Source organism: Oryzias melastigma, linkage group LG17 (genome assembly GCF_002922805.2).
Source record: "Oryzias melastigma strain HK-1 linkage group LG17, ASM292280v2, whole genome shotgun sequence".
In the NCBI taxonomy this organism is placed as follows: Eukaryota; Metazoa; Chordata; class Actinopteri; order Beloniformes; family Adrianichthyidae; genus Oryzias; species Oryzias melastigma.
Genome location: NC_050528.1, coordinates 1,133,563 through 1,149,579, shown reverse-complemented (window position 1 = coordinate 1,149,579; position 16,017 = coordinate 1,133,563). Strand labels below are relative to the sequence as shown.

Genomic DNA, 16,017 nt, shown 5'->3' with positions numbered 1-16,017 from the left:
TCCTCTGTTAGGTTCACGTGGAAAACCTCCAGGAGCGGCGTTTCGACTCCAGAAAACGCCTCCTGCTGTTTTACCGACAGCCGAGGATGCTGATCCTTTATGGCTCTCATCAAAGCGTTTCTGCTCATTTCCAGGTTTGTGAGGGACTTTCTGAGCTTTTCATGCAAAAAAAAAAAAATCTCCCTGAAGCTGAACACTGACCTCTGCTCTGAAAAAAAGTTACTAAACAAAACCCAGACGGATCAGAAGTTCAGACAGAAAAACGACTCAGTCAGAGCTGCTTTAAGGGTGTTTGTTTGTTATTTGTCTCATTTAAGATCAACACCAGGTCAACACGCCGTGAAACGCTAGAGAAGAGAAGAACTGGGATATTCTGTTCATGAGGAGGTCAGTAGCAGTACCTTGTATGAATACAACAATAATACAGAAAAATAAAATACAGTGAAATCCAAATGTGCAGGTGAGTTAAAATTCGGGCCGGGTTGATAAAATCAAATAATCGGTTTGAATTGATCTAAGCTTCATAGATCAATAATCGATTCATAAAAATAGAGATTGATTTAGCGCATAAACCTAGAGTCCACTAGCTTGATGCTAACGTATAATGGAATTTCCCATAGGACGGCTAATGCTAACACTTGGTCGAAGTAAAGATACATTCTGACTAAATGAACTTCTTTATATGAATTTTCTTCACTTTAAAGGACATATTTTTTAAAGTAACTATTTGTGGTCTAAAAAACTGTTTCTTTGCTCATTCTTTCTTCTTCTTGAAAAAAAAAGTAATGCTACAGCGGGATCGCCACCTAGTGGCTAAACTAAAACGCCCTCCATGAGAAGCAAATGGAGCTTCTTCTTCATAGAATCCATGTAACTCTGGATGATATTAACAATCTCATTATTTCACTGATACATTTATCAGTGTCTGAACTGGATCAGATTAGTATGAATATCTTCAAAACATATAGTAGATTATTAATGTATTTCTAAACAGATGTGCATAAATGTATAAACTCAAATTTGAAATGAATCGAAAGAATCGACCAAAAATCAGAATCAAATCGATTCAGGATCTTGCGAATTTAATCTAATTGTTTCTGGAAATTATTAAATTTCATTTTCGTTTCTCTCCTGTTCTTTTCCCTTTTGTTTGTTTCCTTGTTTGTTCACTTAAACTTAAAACTACAATATTTTAAAAAGTTTATTTTTGCTTCACACAAACTATTTTATTTCATTTATTAAAAATAGAAAAGTTCACATGTAAAAATGAAAATTACTTTTTGTTCATAAAACATTACAAAATCTTTTTTTAACAAATAGTAATTTACTAAATCTCAAATCTGTTTTTTACCAAATGTCACAGTTAAGAGAAATAAAATCACTGATTTATGCATTAAACTGATGCAAAGGCTGATGGGAAAGATGATGAAACATTAAAATAAAATGTTTTACATGTAACTGTGAATGTTAATCATGTTTAAGTTGACATCTGACTTTATTTAAAATCATTTTTAAAACATTTACTTGTGTTTTCCCTTTTAAATGCAGTAAATGAACCTGTTAGAACCTCAGAAGTGAGTTCTGGTCCACTAGACCTGCAGTGGACTCCACAGAACTTTCCTCTAAGGAAACACGGGTCTGGGTTTATGAGGGTTAAAGTACGTTTGGAGCTGAAGCGCTTTAATTAAGAAGGTAAAAAGACGAGGTATCAGGGTGATGTCATCATTACTGTCTCATTTTATCTGCATTTAGCTGTGAAGGATGTTAACATGTAGATAATATTGGATCATGTTCAGGAAAAATGACTGTTCCTCATATGAGAAAACATCTGATGGGAATATTAAAAGAAACAGATTATTTCCTGAGTGGAGAAAAGCAGGAAATTTGTTCTCACCTGGTAATAAGACGACGGCTAGCAGGAGTCCAGTGTGGATGAGGGGCGCTCGACCGGCGGCGAACATCTCGGAGGTTTCTGTTCTTCCTACAGAGAAGAAACATTTTCAGTTCAACCTCAGAGGCTTCAGGCTGACGCTGCAGATTCAGTTTCTGTTTGTGTCTTTAGAGAGTTTCTCTGTCTGGAAATCTTTTCATAAACAGAGAAAAGTTGAACGTTTTCTGGTGTCTGAAGCAGAAAACGATGAAGGAGATTCAGGAGAAGCTGGGAAGAAACTTTTCAAGGAGAACAAAAATTAAAAAACCCTTTTAGGTAAGAATCAAACAAACGTTTCAGGTCTGCGTGTTTGGTTATTAAATAGGAGTCCTGAAAACGTTGAATCTTTCTGAATCTGCTCCAGAGTTAGAGAGCAGATGTTACTCCAGAAAGTCCCTCTGAGCGTGTCCTTACCTGTGAAGGTGTCTCCTGTGGGGGGGCTGCACTTCTCAGCTCTCTGCTCTGCTGGACGAGGGGGGAAACATTTTAAGGAGGCCCTGTAACCATTAAACAGCAAAGGCAGCTCCTGCGAGCCGCCGGAGCTCCGCGATTGGCTGCTGTTCAGCTGAACGTCCAACCAGTGGCGTCCTGCGGCCCGGCCCGGAGATCATTTGCATTTAGAGCTTCTTCACTCCTAGACTTAAACTTTCTGATGATTTGTAATGCGACCGTGAACCAAAGTTTGAGCGTCAGAGAAACGTTGCTGCATCAGGATGAACTTCTGCTGGTTTATGTCTCAGACCTCCAGAGGGTTCTTCAAACCAGACCTTTACCTGCTGGAGACCAGCAGTTCAGGCTTGATGAATTTCCTGAAACGGAGCTGCTGTTGTTAAAGTTCAGAGGGTTTCATGGCGTAGAGCAGAACAGCTGATGGTCACCATGGAAACGACTTTTCTGCTTGCTCTGGAGGCTTCTCTCAGGCCTCGAAGTAAATAAAATAAAGATGAATAAACTTGTTTTTTGCTCAGTTGAACATGTGGAACATTAAACAGAAGACTGCTGCTGCAGGAGGCGGAGCCTGCAGGACAGCTGTGTCTGTGCTGATTGGGTGGTTCCAGAGTTCAGACTCTTCTGTTGAATACCTGTGACCTTAGAACAGACTTTAACAATCTTATTAAGTCTGTTTTTGTCTTTGATAGACAGGCCACCAAACCAACAGACAAAAGAAAACATTAAAAGGCTCTCGATAAAAGACTGATAGAACATCCTTAAAATGTTGTTACAGACTTTAAAAGAGGTCAGCCGTCTTAGTAGGTAAGTTCTTTGTTGGCATCGTTTCACTAAGGATTCTGTGTTTGTGTCCAATTTTAGGGTGGAGTCAAACACAGTCCCTAAATATCTATAGTTTCCAACAATTTCAGCTTCCTGTCCGTGAATGGAGCTCGCTTGTGGTTTCACTTTGTTTCTTCTAAAGTCAATGATGAGTTCTTGTTTTCTCCACATTCAACTCTAAGAAATTCTCGTCACACCAGTCTACAAAATCTGACATGGCACTGCCATGGTCCAGCTCAGGTTCTTGTAGGAGGGTCCGGAGTGCTGTGTCATCAGAACTTCACCAAGTAGCTGCCCTCGCTCTGTGACCTGCAGCTGTTAGTACAGAAGGAGTGGCGATAGAACCCAGCCTCGTGGAGAGCCTGTGTTTGAGACCACGACGTCTGATAGGGCTCCATTCACGAAGACCTGCTGTTTTTGATCTGTTAAGAAATTTGATGAAAGATTCTGAAGTTTGATGCAATTTTATAAAAAAAATAAATGAAAACAAAATGTGCACAGAGGCCAGAAAAGTGTTTGAAACTGTTTCTGTTGTTCAGAGAAGTGAGCCGAGCTTTGATGAAGCCAAACTGACTGAAGACAGAAGCTGGATGTGGTCTTCAGCTGGACCACGTGTGTCAAAGTTATTTAAGGTTTAAGTTGATTTGTTCTGGAATAATATTCCTGCCTTTTTATTAATCATAATTCTGTTAAAAAGTTACGGTTTTAAAGTTTTAGAAATTGTCATTCTTCTAGCTTTTTGGACTATTTTGGAATTTACTAAGATTTTTAAGATGTTTCGGAGTTTAGCTAATATTTCAGCTACATGCTAGCTGTTATGGCTGGTTTTGGCTTTTTTTAGTTTTTAGGCTAATTTGGTTTAGCTAATATTTTAGCTGCCTGTCAACTTCAACGTTTTCAGCTTTGAGCTTCAGTGTTTTCATCTATCAATTTCAGCATCTTCAGCTATCAGCACTATTATCTTCAGCAGCTAAATTCACGCTAGCATTATCACAGGTAATGCTATATATCTAGTTCATGTTTATGTTAAAATGTTACAGATTAAATGTTTTAAAATGTAGTTTTAGAGTTTAATAAATGTTTATCCTGTTCGGCCGCGACCTCAGGTGTGTTTTGGATTTTGACATTAGAGGATCTGTGTGTGGAGTTTCCACGGACACATTTATGCTAAAGAAACCCAAACATCTACATCTGCAGATCTCCAGCATTCCTGCAGACCATCATTCACAGAACGGCATCTGCAGAATGTCTGAGGTGGACAGTGGGCGGAGCCTGGGCTCTGTAAATGTACAGTGTAATTACACGCTGAACAGGTGCTCCTCAGCGCAGTAAAACCCCAATTCCTGTTGAGGAGCGCGTCCTGCTCCGCATGCAGACTCATAATTCCATCTCTGAGCTCCAAAGAATTTCAGGACATCTGGAGGAGCTGAAAACTTTTCAAGGACGCTTTAAAAAACTGAAACTCAGAGAAATATGAACGGAAATAACATGTCATTACAGTCCAGATGGCAGGTTTGAAAAATGCCGAAGATTGCAGGAGCGATCCGTCATTCTGTCCGGGACGCGTGTCTGTAGATGCAGCTGGCGACGTTTTCATGATCCTCCCTTCAGAAGACGACGATCCGCGAGCAGAGCGGCCTTTGGCTCCGGACCGTTGGTGAGGTCAGAGGTCAGCATGTGGATTTATGACGCTCAGTAAAATGAGGAAGAGGAGCTGTCACTGTTCACATCCAGGTAAGTTTTACAGCTGTAATCATTCACTTTGACTACGATTCCATTTATATAGTTTGTGGTTGTTGATCTGATTCATTCCGATCGATCCGATTGGATCAGATTCACTGATCCTGAATGAATCAGAACATTTTGATCCCATCAGGTTGACTCAGAGATAAACACCTGGTTCTGATCAGTGCAGGTGAAGTATTAAGATAATACATTAAATATGTGAACAAACAATCTTTAAATCTCAATCCAGACGGTATTTTCCAATATCGATTATTGATTTGTGTTTGGATCTCCTTCAACTGAAGGATCAGTGGAGAAAATCTTTCATCTGGAAAAATTAATCTCTGAATATGATTGATGATGGATTTATTTGATCCATATGAACTGATGAACTGTGAATTTTTCTCTCGGTGTCGTTGAGGTTTTAAATCTGGCTGTGGTGCAGTGGGCTCCGCCTTGTTTGGAGGTCGAGTATGAGTGAGCAGGTTTTAGGTTCTGCTCCTGGACCTTAAGGACCTCAGGTGAACTTCTTGGAGGGAATCAGCAGCAGGAACAACAGTCAGTTGAGGGGAACACCTGACAGAGCTGGAGCAGAGTCCGATAACCATAGCAGAGGTCGTGACGGAGAGTAATGAAGGATTCGGTCGCTCTTCCTGAAGCGGACTGTTCAGAGCTTTCGTTCAAACACCTGGTTCACCTGTCCAAGGACATTCAAGGTACATCTATTGTAAATACTTCTGTGAGGAGCCAAGCAGAAGGAAGACGGTCTCTCAGCCTACGACGGAGACTGAAGGAACTCAGGCGGGTGTGTCTGATGACAACAATTAACCAGAGGCAGCTGATGGGGGGGGTTAACACATCCGCTTCAGGATTTCACATTCTGACCCAAAAAAGGATTTGGTGAAGAAAACTATTTTTTCAGACCTTAAAGCTCCAGATACATTAAATGTCAAAGTTTTAGGACACGATACAAGTTAGATTTCATACAAATGTTTGACTTCAGGAAGTTCAGAGCGAAGAGTGATGTTTGGAGTTACAGAGAACATGGAACACATCACCAAAACCCTGAAACACTGAGAACAGAAACATCATTTCTGTTTGGGGTTAAATGAAAACGTTTTTGGACCTCATTCCTGAAGATGAACACTGAAGACACAGATCTGCTGATCCTCACTCAGGATAACGGGGAATACTGTCTCTCTATACCTGATCTACCTGCCTCAAAGACAGGAGGAAGGACAGGATCAGCAGATCTGCAGCTGAACTCAGAACTTCATGAAACCAGCAGAACCGTTTCAGCCTCTGAGTTTCCTGAAGAAACTTCAAGAATCTTCTGGATCAAACGGAGCAGCAAAGACAGAAGCTGAAAGAAGTTCAAGTTCTTCATGTTTTTTTAGCTTTTGTTAGAGAATTTCCACCATTTTTATGGGAGGGGCTTACAGGTGAAAATGTCTAAAAAGGTTCTTGAGTGTTTTGGATCTTCTGATGGTTCCTGCAGCGAGGACTGAACCTCAAACCTGCAGGTGTTCTTTCACCGTGAACGGTTTCTGCTCACCTGAGGAGTCTCTCTGAACAGTAAAAACAAAAAAGACTTTTCTATTTTGGAACAAAGTGCTGCGTCCTCCAGGAAGAGTTTTCCATGGAGCAGGAGAACTTCCTCTGAGCCTGAAACCGGAAAGAACGATGGCTGAGAGGCTGATGAGTCTGCAGCCACAAAACCATAGACCACACCTGTCAAAACCGAGGCCCGGGGGCCGGATCCGGCCCTCCAGATCATTCTATTCTATTGTTATTAATGACCCGATGTTATCTTGTTCTCATTTCTAACTTGTATAATTTTGACAAAATATATTTCTATGAAGAGTAAAATATTGAAAGTTATTTAAGGTTTAAGTTGATTTATTCTGGAATAATATTCCTGAGTTTTTATTATTCAGAATTATGTTTAAAAGTTACAGTTTTAAAAATTGTCATTCTGCTAACTTTTTGTACTATTTTGGTATTTACTAAGATATTTTATGCTGTTTTATAGTTTAGCTAATATTTCAGCTACATGCTAGCTGTTTTGGCTAATTTGGGTTTTTTCAGATTAGCAACTTTATCAGCTACATGTTAGCTGTTTTTTGTTTGTTTGTTTGTTTTGTTTTGTTTTTAGGCTGATTTGGCATTTAGCTAATGTTTTAGCCTGCTATCAACTTTAGTGTTTTAAGCTATCAATTTCAGCATCTTCAACTATCAGCACTATTATCTTCAGTATCCAAATCCAGCTTCCAGCATTCACACAAGCATTATCACAGGTAATGTTATATATCTAGTTCATAATTATGTTAAAACTTACGGTTTTAAAGTTTTAAAATGTAGTTTTAGAGTGTTTCATAAATGTTTATCTGTTCGGCCGTGATCTAAGGTGTGTTTTGGATTCTGGCCCCCTGTCCGATTGACTTGGAGACCCCTGCCACAGACCCACAGAGCGGTGCATGCTGGGGGATATTTGACAGCTGGTCCAGTGACCCAGGTCCAGCTCAGGCCAGAAACCAGAGTCCACGAGAGTTCATGTTCAGAATCCAGAACTCAACCAGTTCCTCCTTTTGTTTTTTTGCTGGGGGCTTAAGTCCTCCTGCTAACCCAAAACCAGCTGCTGTGCAGCTATGAGGAGGATGCTGCTGTGACCAGGGGCCCGCGGGGCCTCCCGAGCCTTTCATGATTCCTTATTACCGCCATGGAAAACCAGGAGAACATAATGAGGAGCCAGGAGTTTTCTTTTAGGAGGAGAATTCCTGTTATACAGTTCATGGAAGTTTTTAAAAATGTTTTTCCCCCCAAAAATCTTCTCATTATGACCACAAACGTCTCATTTTCCTTCATTTAGGATGTAAAATATCAGAATCACCATCAGGATCAAATATGTTGGTAATGAACCACATGAAAGCACTTCCTGTCTGCACTTCACATGCCAACTTCCTCTGGAGATGTCCATGAGCTGACAGCTCGTTAACCGTAATGACCGTCAGCATCGTTACCCCCCCCCACATGTGGATCCAATCCTGCTCCTTTATAAGGTGCTAATTCTCGACTGAGCTTCATGGATCACGTTTCTGAATTCTCCTGAGAAACACTTTCAAAGGTTTCTATGAAACGTCGTTGTTTTTTCTGTAAAGATTTAATGTTCTCCAGATCCCAGATGAGAAACATGTTTTCCAGTAGAGGCTCAGAGACTGAGATCTGAGGCGGCTGGACGTTTCACCACGTGTTCGGCTGATGATGATCTGCTTGAATGAGGACAGCTGAGGGTTTACGAACTGAAGATCATCTGGAGAGACGGGAAAAACGACAAGTTACTGCTAACAGAAATAATTCAATCTAAAACGCCTCCAAAAAAGAGAACAACCATGACCCCCCCTCCCCCATTTTAATTTAGCTTCACTTCCTGTCGGCTCATTCAAGACTTCCTGTTTGTTACTTTGGGTTTTTATTCGTTTATTAGTTTGTTTCTCTGTTCGTCTCTTTAGTTTGAAAGTGTTTTTTTTAAATAAAGATTGACGGGATTTGAATAAAATGTTCTAATTTTGGAGGAACCTTCCAGACGTTCTTCATTCCAGCTTCTCCAGGACGTTCTGAAGCCGTGTGCAGGCTGAAGGCGGCCCGGCGGCGTTCTGCTGGTTCAGGTGAAGCAGCGTTTTGGTGGAAACGTGGAGGCCGCTGACCTCGGAGCCGCGGCGGTGGAACGATGCTCACCTGCGGCGCGAGAGGTCGTAAAGGCTCCGCCTCCTGCAGAGAGCGTCCTCCAAGCTCCTGCTGAGGCTCTGCAGGAGTCTGACCCCACCAGGCGGCCGTTTGAAGTGAAGAGCCTCAGGATGAAGATCGCGCTCCGCCATCAAACCGAGGAGATCCTGTGAGGTCATAAAGAGACGTCCTGCTGGGGGGGGACACGGGGGGTCAGCAGATCCTCCTCCCCATCAGTCCATCCTCTGCATGTTTGACGTTTGTCTGAAAACACTGAAGATCAGGACATTAAATACAGACTCAATGTGAGAATCGTGACATGAAACGTCTGGAGGAAACGTTCCTGAACTCACCATCAGATTCATTTCAGTTTCAGTTTTTAGTTCACACTCAAAAGTAGTTTCAGCTTTTTCTGTTTTTCCCCCAAAACATCCTGAAAATGTGTTCACATTTAAGGACACAGAAGTTCAGCTTCAACAGAAATAACTGTGAGGAAACAGAATCCGTCCTCCAGGAACCGGTGAGTCGGACCCAAAACATAGAAAAACCGAGCAGGCGTGATGGGCGGAGCTTCTGATCATAAGCATCTTTTATAGAATAACTGCTGTGAGAAGTTCAAGGACCGCAGGATTCAGGAGCGCCGTGACCCAAACTGAAGTAAACCCAGATATCCAGATGAGAATAATCATGTTTTGGTTCTGATCCATGAAGGTTTCTGGGACGGGGGTTCTGGTTCTGGTTCTGGGTCTGGTTCTGGTTCTGGCTCTGCTCAGATGTCTGTCCTGCTGCTCGTGTCCCAGATTCAGATTCTGATCTGTTTTGTTCCAGAATAAAAACTAGATTTGAGGGATCGTTTCCAGACAACATCGTCTTTGACAGAACTTACTCACTTCATGAGTAAACAGGACGAAGAGTTAGGGCCATCGCTAAAGAAAATAAATGAAAATACTGTCATAAAGTTGATAACATTTCCAAGAATTAAATTGTAAATTTAATATTCAAAAAGTCATAATTTAAAGGAAAAAGTCCTGATTTTTTTTTGTATAAATCTGTAATTTTGTGACAATAAATGTACTAAAACAGTGAATCAGATTCAGAGAAACGCTTTTTGTGTTTATTCCAATTGTCTGAATTGTCTGTGTTCAAATAATTCTGCTTCCAGGAGCAACACAAAACCTGGACACAATCCTCACTGTGTTGTGTTGTTTCTGATCAGTTCAGCATCATCGTATTGTGTGATTGTTTATTCAGCATTCACACTAAAGTGATTCTCCTCATCCTTTCTGTACCTTTTTCAGCCCATAAAATCTCAATCACACTGTCAGTGATTTCATCAATCTTAGTATCAAAACCTTCAGCCCGTTCAGGACTTTACTGCTTGTATTTTTGGCATTTATAAACTTTTTAGTTTTGAAATATTGAGCAAAATATGACCTATAGGACATAAATGAGGAAGTAAAATTTCATAATTTTAAGCAGATTAGCAACAAACCTTTAAATATATTCATGGTTTCATCTTTTAGAGTTATTAAAAAAATGAGTTTACTTAATATTTTACCAACAGGCTAACATTTTGGCTAATTTGGTTCTAATTTGGCAACAGGCTAGTGTTTTTACATTTACGGAGGATCTTTAGGCTATTTTAGAGTTTAGCTGGTATTTAACCAACGAGCTAGCTTTTATGGCTATGACATCTACGAAGATTTATTGGGCTAATTTGGAGTTTAACTGATATTTAAGCAACACACTAAATGTTTTTGTTAAATTAACATGAATTAGGGAGTTTTAAGCAAACTACACATTTTTCAGAAGTTTAGCTTAACTTAGGCGCTCGTTCATAGTTCTTTAATAAAATTTCCAGTCTTTTAGCAAATTTAACATTTTGCAAATAGTTTTGTATTATTAGCTAATCCCTTCATAATTTAAAGTAAATTGAGTCACCATTTTTAGCTAAACGCTTCAGCATCTTCAACAACTACTTTCAGCAAAAAACATTCACACTAGAATTATCGCAGTTATCTAGTTTTATTTGTGTATTTTCAAATGAAATCCTAAAATAAGAACGTGAGGACGTCCTAAACGAGTCCAGAATCACCTGCAGGGAGAATATCATCAGAAATGTCCCGATGACAGACGTGGATGAGCGGACGCACCGAGAGCGGATCAGGGTTTGATGCTCGTCCTCCATCATCATGAAACTCAATACGTTAATGAAACACAAACAAGGATTTCAAAATAAAGCTCACCCAAACATGAGAAAAACTAAGAGTATATTTTAGAATCAAAAAGGAACATAAAAGTAGTATTTGTTGTTTTATTGATAAAATTGTTACACTTTTTCACCACTTTAGAGTTTGCATCACTTCTTCTAATGCATGACGTGTTTAACCCTTTAATGCTGGAGTTTCAGCGTTCATGTTCTTTGATTTACTGTAACTATTCAACCATTAACAGGATCATTCCAGTCGATTGTGAAGGAGAAAAGCGGCTCGACGAGCTTCACAATCTACTGGAATAATCCTGTTGACGGTGTGTTAAGATTTAACAACAGAGATCATGTTTCTCTCATTGTTATTTTGACTAATGACATCATTCCAGTTATAAAGATTCTGATGTCATAATCTCTGTTTTCAAGCGTTTTTTCCTCCGCTTTGGTCTCTGAAGGCCTCAGAGCGTTTTGTCGCAGCCCAGCTGCCTGCTGGGAATCATTCTGGTCACGTCGATGTTGTTGTGGGCGAACACCTCCCGCGCCTTGTCGATGGTGGCCTCGGGCAGGCTCCGCGTGCGGCCCAGCACCCAGGCGAAGTCCACGTGGAACAGCCGGAGCACGTCGGTGCACGAGTACACCAGCGCCTGGTTGACGTAGTCGGTGGACAGGATCCAGTAGGGGGAGTAGGGCAGCACTGTGGGGGAGCAGACCGACATCATGATGACCTCCTGACCTCTCCCTGAGGCCGTCACGCCGCCGCACTCACCGTAGGAGTAGGTGATGCCCAGCTTGGCCGGGTTCTTTGGGTCCTCGATGATGCCGGTCCCCTCGATCTTTTTCAGCTCCCCTTTCCTGTTCCAACAGATTTGATTAACAGAGTGGATGACCTCAGACTGGACTTTGAGGGGGGGGGGACGACGACGACTCACAGGATCTCAGAGCTGACCACACGGATGGAGCTGTCAGTTCTCAGGGTGAAGTTGGTCTCGATGCAGCGGCCCTTCTCAAACTGGGCGGGCAGTTTGGCGATTTCGAACCACCGGCCCATGAACTGTGGGGGGGGGGGGGGTCATCAGGCTGCTTTAGCTTAGCTCATTTTGAGGAATTGTTTCATCATTAAAGTGGTAAAAATGCTTTAAAAAGCTCAATGAAACTTTAAACAACTTTACATTTTTTCTGTAACAATACGTGATGCTAAAACATTTTAGAGTTTCATCTCCTAAAACAGAGGTTTTAGGAGAGCCACATTTGGCTCTTTTACCATAGTGGCTCTCGGAATGAAGAAAAATAAAGTAAGGATTACTTAATTAGCCTTTATTTCATTCAAAATAGTTACATTTATAAATTGTTGGCTGAGGTGCACAGAGAGCAGAGATGTCAAACTCAATCACACAGGAGGCCAGAATCCAAAACACACCTGAGGTCAAACCGGGATAAACATTTACTGAACACTCTAAAACTACATTTTTTTTAATCGTGACTTTTTAACATAAGTTATATAGCATTACCTGTAATAATTCTAGTGTGAATGCTGTAAGCTGAATTTGGCTGCTAAAGATACTAGTGCTGATAGCTGGAATCACTGAAACTGAAAGCTGAAAACGCTGAAGCTAAGAGTCAGCTAAAATATCAGCTAAAAGCCAAATCAGCCTAAAAAATGAAAAAAAAAAAAAAAAAAAAAACGTAGGTTTCCCAAAGCAGCTAGCATGCAGCTGAAAAATTAGCCTAAAACACTGAAAAAAGTCTGAATTAGCCAGAACAGCTAGCGTGTGAATATTAGCGGAACTCCAAAATAGCCCAAAAAACTTTTTAAAAAGCTAAAAAAAACAAAAAATAAAAAAAGCCCTAAAGTAGCCAAAACAGCTAGCATGTAGCTGAAATATTGCCAAAACTTAAAAATAGCCTAAAAATCTTTGTAAATGTCGAAATAGTCCAAAAAGCTGCAGAATGACAATTTTTACATTTTAAAACCGTAACTTTTTAACATAATTGTAAATAATAAAAAGGCAGGAATATTATTCCAGAATAAATCAAATTAAACCTTAAATAACTTTCAGTATTTTACTCTCCATAAAATATATTTTGTCAAAATTCTACAAGTTAGAAATGAGCTCAAGATAAGATCAGGTCATTAATAAAATAAGATAAAACGATCTGGAGGGCCGGATCCGGCCCCCGGGCCGTGACTTTGACGCGTGTGCCATAGATGATAAACTATGTAGGTTTTTACATCCTGTTGACCTGAAGACGTCTTGTTTGATCAACTCTACCTAAGAATGAACAGATTTCATTTGTAAAGCCAAACTTTGGTAAAAAGTTTGATCTTTTATGATTTAGAAACAGATATTATCTTATGCTGCACAATAATAGTAGCTGTCCAGAGATGATCCTGTTTGTCACAGAGAATCTTTTATTTTGAAAATAAGTTATTTGAGGTTCTGTCAAATAAAAAAAAAAGAACAATCAAATTTTGAGAAATGCCAGATTCTTTTTTATATTTTTGCTTTTGTTCGTGCTGGAAAGTAGACATAATTCATATTTGTTATTTAAAAAAGAAGGTCATGAATGAAAGTCCAAATTTCTTTAAGGCTAAAGTAAAACTATGCGGCTCCTTCTCGGTTCTGATTAGTAGAAAACGAGCCCAAACGGTTCTTTTACTGTTAAAGGTTGCCGACTCCTGTCCTGAAGCATCAGAATCCTCAGACTGTTGATGACGTGCACACAGACTGCTGCCCGTCAGGACAGTTTACTCCTCGGAGGACCTCCTGCTGCTGCAGGTTGAGCTTCCAGGCCGTCTACCTGTTTGAGGCTGAAGGCTTGTTGGACCTCCGGTTCCGGACACGGACCCCAGTGTGGGACCTGAGCTCCGACCAGCGCAGAGAGGAGGACAAACACCACGACGTGCAGAAACTCCATGTTCCTGATGGACTCAGCCCTGCAGAGACGTCTGAGACACAGATTCAGCTTCATGAAGGAACTCCCATCATCTGAGGCTAAAATGATGGAGAATCTATGAAAACATTCATAGAAATGAGCCGTCTCACCTGTGTGGTGATGGATGGATGATGGATGGATGATGGATGGATGATGGATGATGGATGGTCCGAGCTCCTCCGTACAGATCCTGCGGTTCCAGCTGAAGTGGTCTCCAGGATCTCCTCTCTGCTCCTCCGTCTCCTCAATGCTGCTCTTTGTGCTCGTCGGCTTTATTCCAGACGTGCAGTTAGCTATTGGCTAATGAGAATCATGGGAGAAATACCAGAGGAAATGTCATAAACCAATCAGGAGGAGTCCTCTGCCGGCCGGAGCATTGATGTTCTGTTTGTTCACGGCGTTCTGCTGCTTTAAATCTGCATTTGTTCATGTTTGCTTTCATCAGGTCATTTGTTTGTTTGAAAAAACATTCAAATTCTTCTTTTTTATGCTGTTTGGAACTAAAGTCATAAAGTTGATCCTAAAGGGGAGAATGATAGAAAAATAACTGAAGATCAAAGACTGATGTAAAAATCCATCAGATTCCTTCATGATGATTCCTCGTTACAAATCCTCGATTTTCATGTTAAAATCTAAAAGTTATTTTATGGTCAGGAAATGATTTGAATAAAAAAAACAATAAAAGGAACTGTCAGAGTTCACTTTGAATTCTAAGGGACCCGCTGACATCAGAGCTTCAGATCAGACGGGGATCTGACGAACATCCGAGTCGGTTTGTGCAGAGAAGATGGAAACGGAGAATCTGGAGGAGAAACGGGAACACACAACATGCAGACTGTCAGAACATTCCTTTTTATTGGTTTCTGTTCTTCAGACTGTTAAAACATATTTTATAGCTTTAGTTGAATTTAAAATGTATTAATCAAAAAGAAAAATGTATCAGGAAAACTGGAAATTCTTTGGTTAAACAGGAAACTCTGATTTGTAACCAGATTGTTGTTTTTGAGGATCAGATTCATAACAAATCAAATTTTATTAGTGATTTAAAACCATAGAGTTCAAATTGTTCTGAAATAAAGTTGATATTAATTTAAATATTTAAAACTACAATACTGTCTTGTTTTGTGTGTCAGCAGTAGGTGAGTTTTCCTCCACCAGGGGGCAGCACGTGAGCTGTTGCTGCTTCACTGTGACGGTCAGATTTTCTTCAGCCAAACGATCTGATGACTAAAGTTACGGAACATTTGAGGAGATTTCTTTTGTCTCAACATTTTACTGACGATATTCAGAGGTATATATACATATCACAATAGAAAAAAGACAAACAAAAGCAAAACAAGTATAATAGAAAATATTAAATTAAAAATAAATAACCAAATAAATCAATCAAAAGATAAGATAAATGGGTTTTTTCTGGAAGAAAACTTACTTTTGTGGATTTTTCTAGAATTATAAATGGATTAATTAGATAATTCTGCTTTTATAGACGTTTTGATTAAAGAAACCAAATAAAACAACTTTGTAGAAAATGTTAAAGTCGCCAAGAATACTATTTGGTATAAAAACACAATTCCTTACAGATAGTATAAAGTTCCAAACATTCCAGGAGATAAAATGAGTTTGAGGAGATGTCATGTGATGTTGTTCTGCAGCTTCTTTAGTCTGTGCACAGAAATATGGAGAAAACAAGCAGGAAATTCATCTGCAGACGTTCACTGTAAAAACTAAAATAAATCACTAATTCTAATTAAATTAGCAGAAAAATCTGCCAGTGAGGTCAGAAAAATGTTTATTATAAGACATTTTCTTAAACTTGAGCTATTGAAAAAAAAAATTTCTTTCTTGAAAGAGAAAATAAAACCAGTTTTCTTGAAACAAGAGTTTATTTGATGAAGATTCATTTAATCCGACAGATTTCAGGTTGAAGAACACGCGTGACTTTTGACGCAGACCTGTCAGGTTTTACACGGTAAACACGCTTCTGCACGTGCACACCCCCCCCCAGCTGTGAATGTACACTCAGCTTCACGTGTGACCTTCACGTGACCTCAGGTGGGATGCAGATACGCTCACCTGTCTTCACACCTCCGATTCACAGAAGGGGGCGGGTCAGAGACTGCATCCGAATCATTTTTTGTCGTGGTAATCATTGTCCTCCAACGTCTCCTCACTTCTCATGAGACATTTGTTTAACCCTTTACCACCGGAGCTCCAGAGTTTCTGT

The 16,017-nt window shown here is 40.1% G+C and overlaps 2 protein-coding genes and 1 long non-coding RNA gene across 6 annotated transcripts in view; 1 reads left to right on the top strand and 2 right to left on the bottom strand.

Annotated features, from left to right (window-relative positions):
- LOC118599988 overlaps nucleotides 1-178 on the top strand; it is a 1,019-nt gene extending 841 nt beyond the window's left edge. The window contains exon 2 of the long non-coding RNA XR_004949547.1: nucleotides 12-178. This is a non-coding gene — a long non-coding RNA (uncharacterized LOC118599988). The remainder of the gene's footprint in view (nucleotides 1-11) is intronic.
- Nucleotides 1-2,916, bottom strand: part of and2 (actinodin2) — a 5,906-nt gene extending 2,990 nt beyond the window's left edge. The window contains exons 1-2 of one of the 2 annotated variants that reach the window (XM_024274485.2): nucleotides 2,345-2,916; nucleotides 1,895-1,981 (exon numbers count right to left, since the gene is read on the bottom strand). In XM_024274485.2, coding sequence (XP_024130253.1) covers nucleotides 1,895-1,961 — 67 coding nt within the window. In that variant the 5' untranslated portion in view covers nucleotides 1,962-1,981; nucleotides 2,345-2,916. The remainder of the gene's footprint in view (nucleotides 1-1,894; nucleotides 1,982-2,344) is intronic. The other variant, XM_024274486.2, reaches the window with a different exon arrangement.
- An 8,040-nt stretch (nucleotides 2,917-10,956) lies between these two features.
- apoda.1 (apolipoprotein Da, duplicate 1) lies at nucleotides 10,957-14,072 on the bottom strand. 3 transcript variants are annotated; one of them, XM_036216490.1, is made up of 4 exons: nucleotides 13,904-14,072; nucleotides 13,659-13,806; nucleotides 11,789-11,910; nucleotides 10,957-11,711 (listed from the first exon to the last, which is right to left on the bottom strand). In XM_036216490.1, exons 2-4 carry the CDS (start codon nucleotides 13,773-13,775, stop codon nucleotides 11,318-11,320), a joined length of 633 nt encoding a protein of 210 aa, XP_036072383.1. In that variant the 5' UTR covers nucleotides 13,776-13,806; nucleotides 13,904-14,072; the 3' UTR covers nucleotides 10,957-11,317. The 3 variants fall into 3 exon arrangements, with proteins under 3 accessions (XP_036072383.1, XP_036072384.1, XP_036072382.1); XM_036216491.1 differs by lacking the exon at nucleotides 13,904-14,072 and having other exon boundaries at nucleotides 10,957-11,553; nucleotides 11,626-11,711; nucleotides 13,659-13,831; XM_036216489.1 differs by lacking the exon at nucleotides 13,904-14,072 and having other exon boundaries at nucleotides 13,659-13,859.
- Nucleotides 14,073-16,017: the final 1,945 nt, after the last annotated feature.

Coding starts and splice junctions, on each gene's coding strand:
- apoda.1 (XM_036216489.1), bottom strand. CDS start 13,829: ATGAAGCTGAATCTGTGTCTCAGACGTCTCTGCAGGGCTGAGTCCATC. Junction 11,911..13,658: donor AAGCCTTCAGCCTCAAACAG/GTAGACGGCCTG, acceptor CCCCCCCCACAG/TTCATGGGCCGGTGGTTCGA. Junction 11,712..11,788: donor GTGGTCAGCTCTGAGATCCT/GTGAGTCGTCGT, acceptor CTGTTGGAACAG/GAAAGGGGAGCTGAAAAAGA.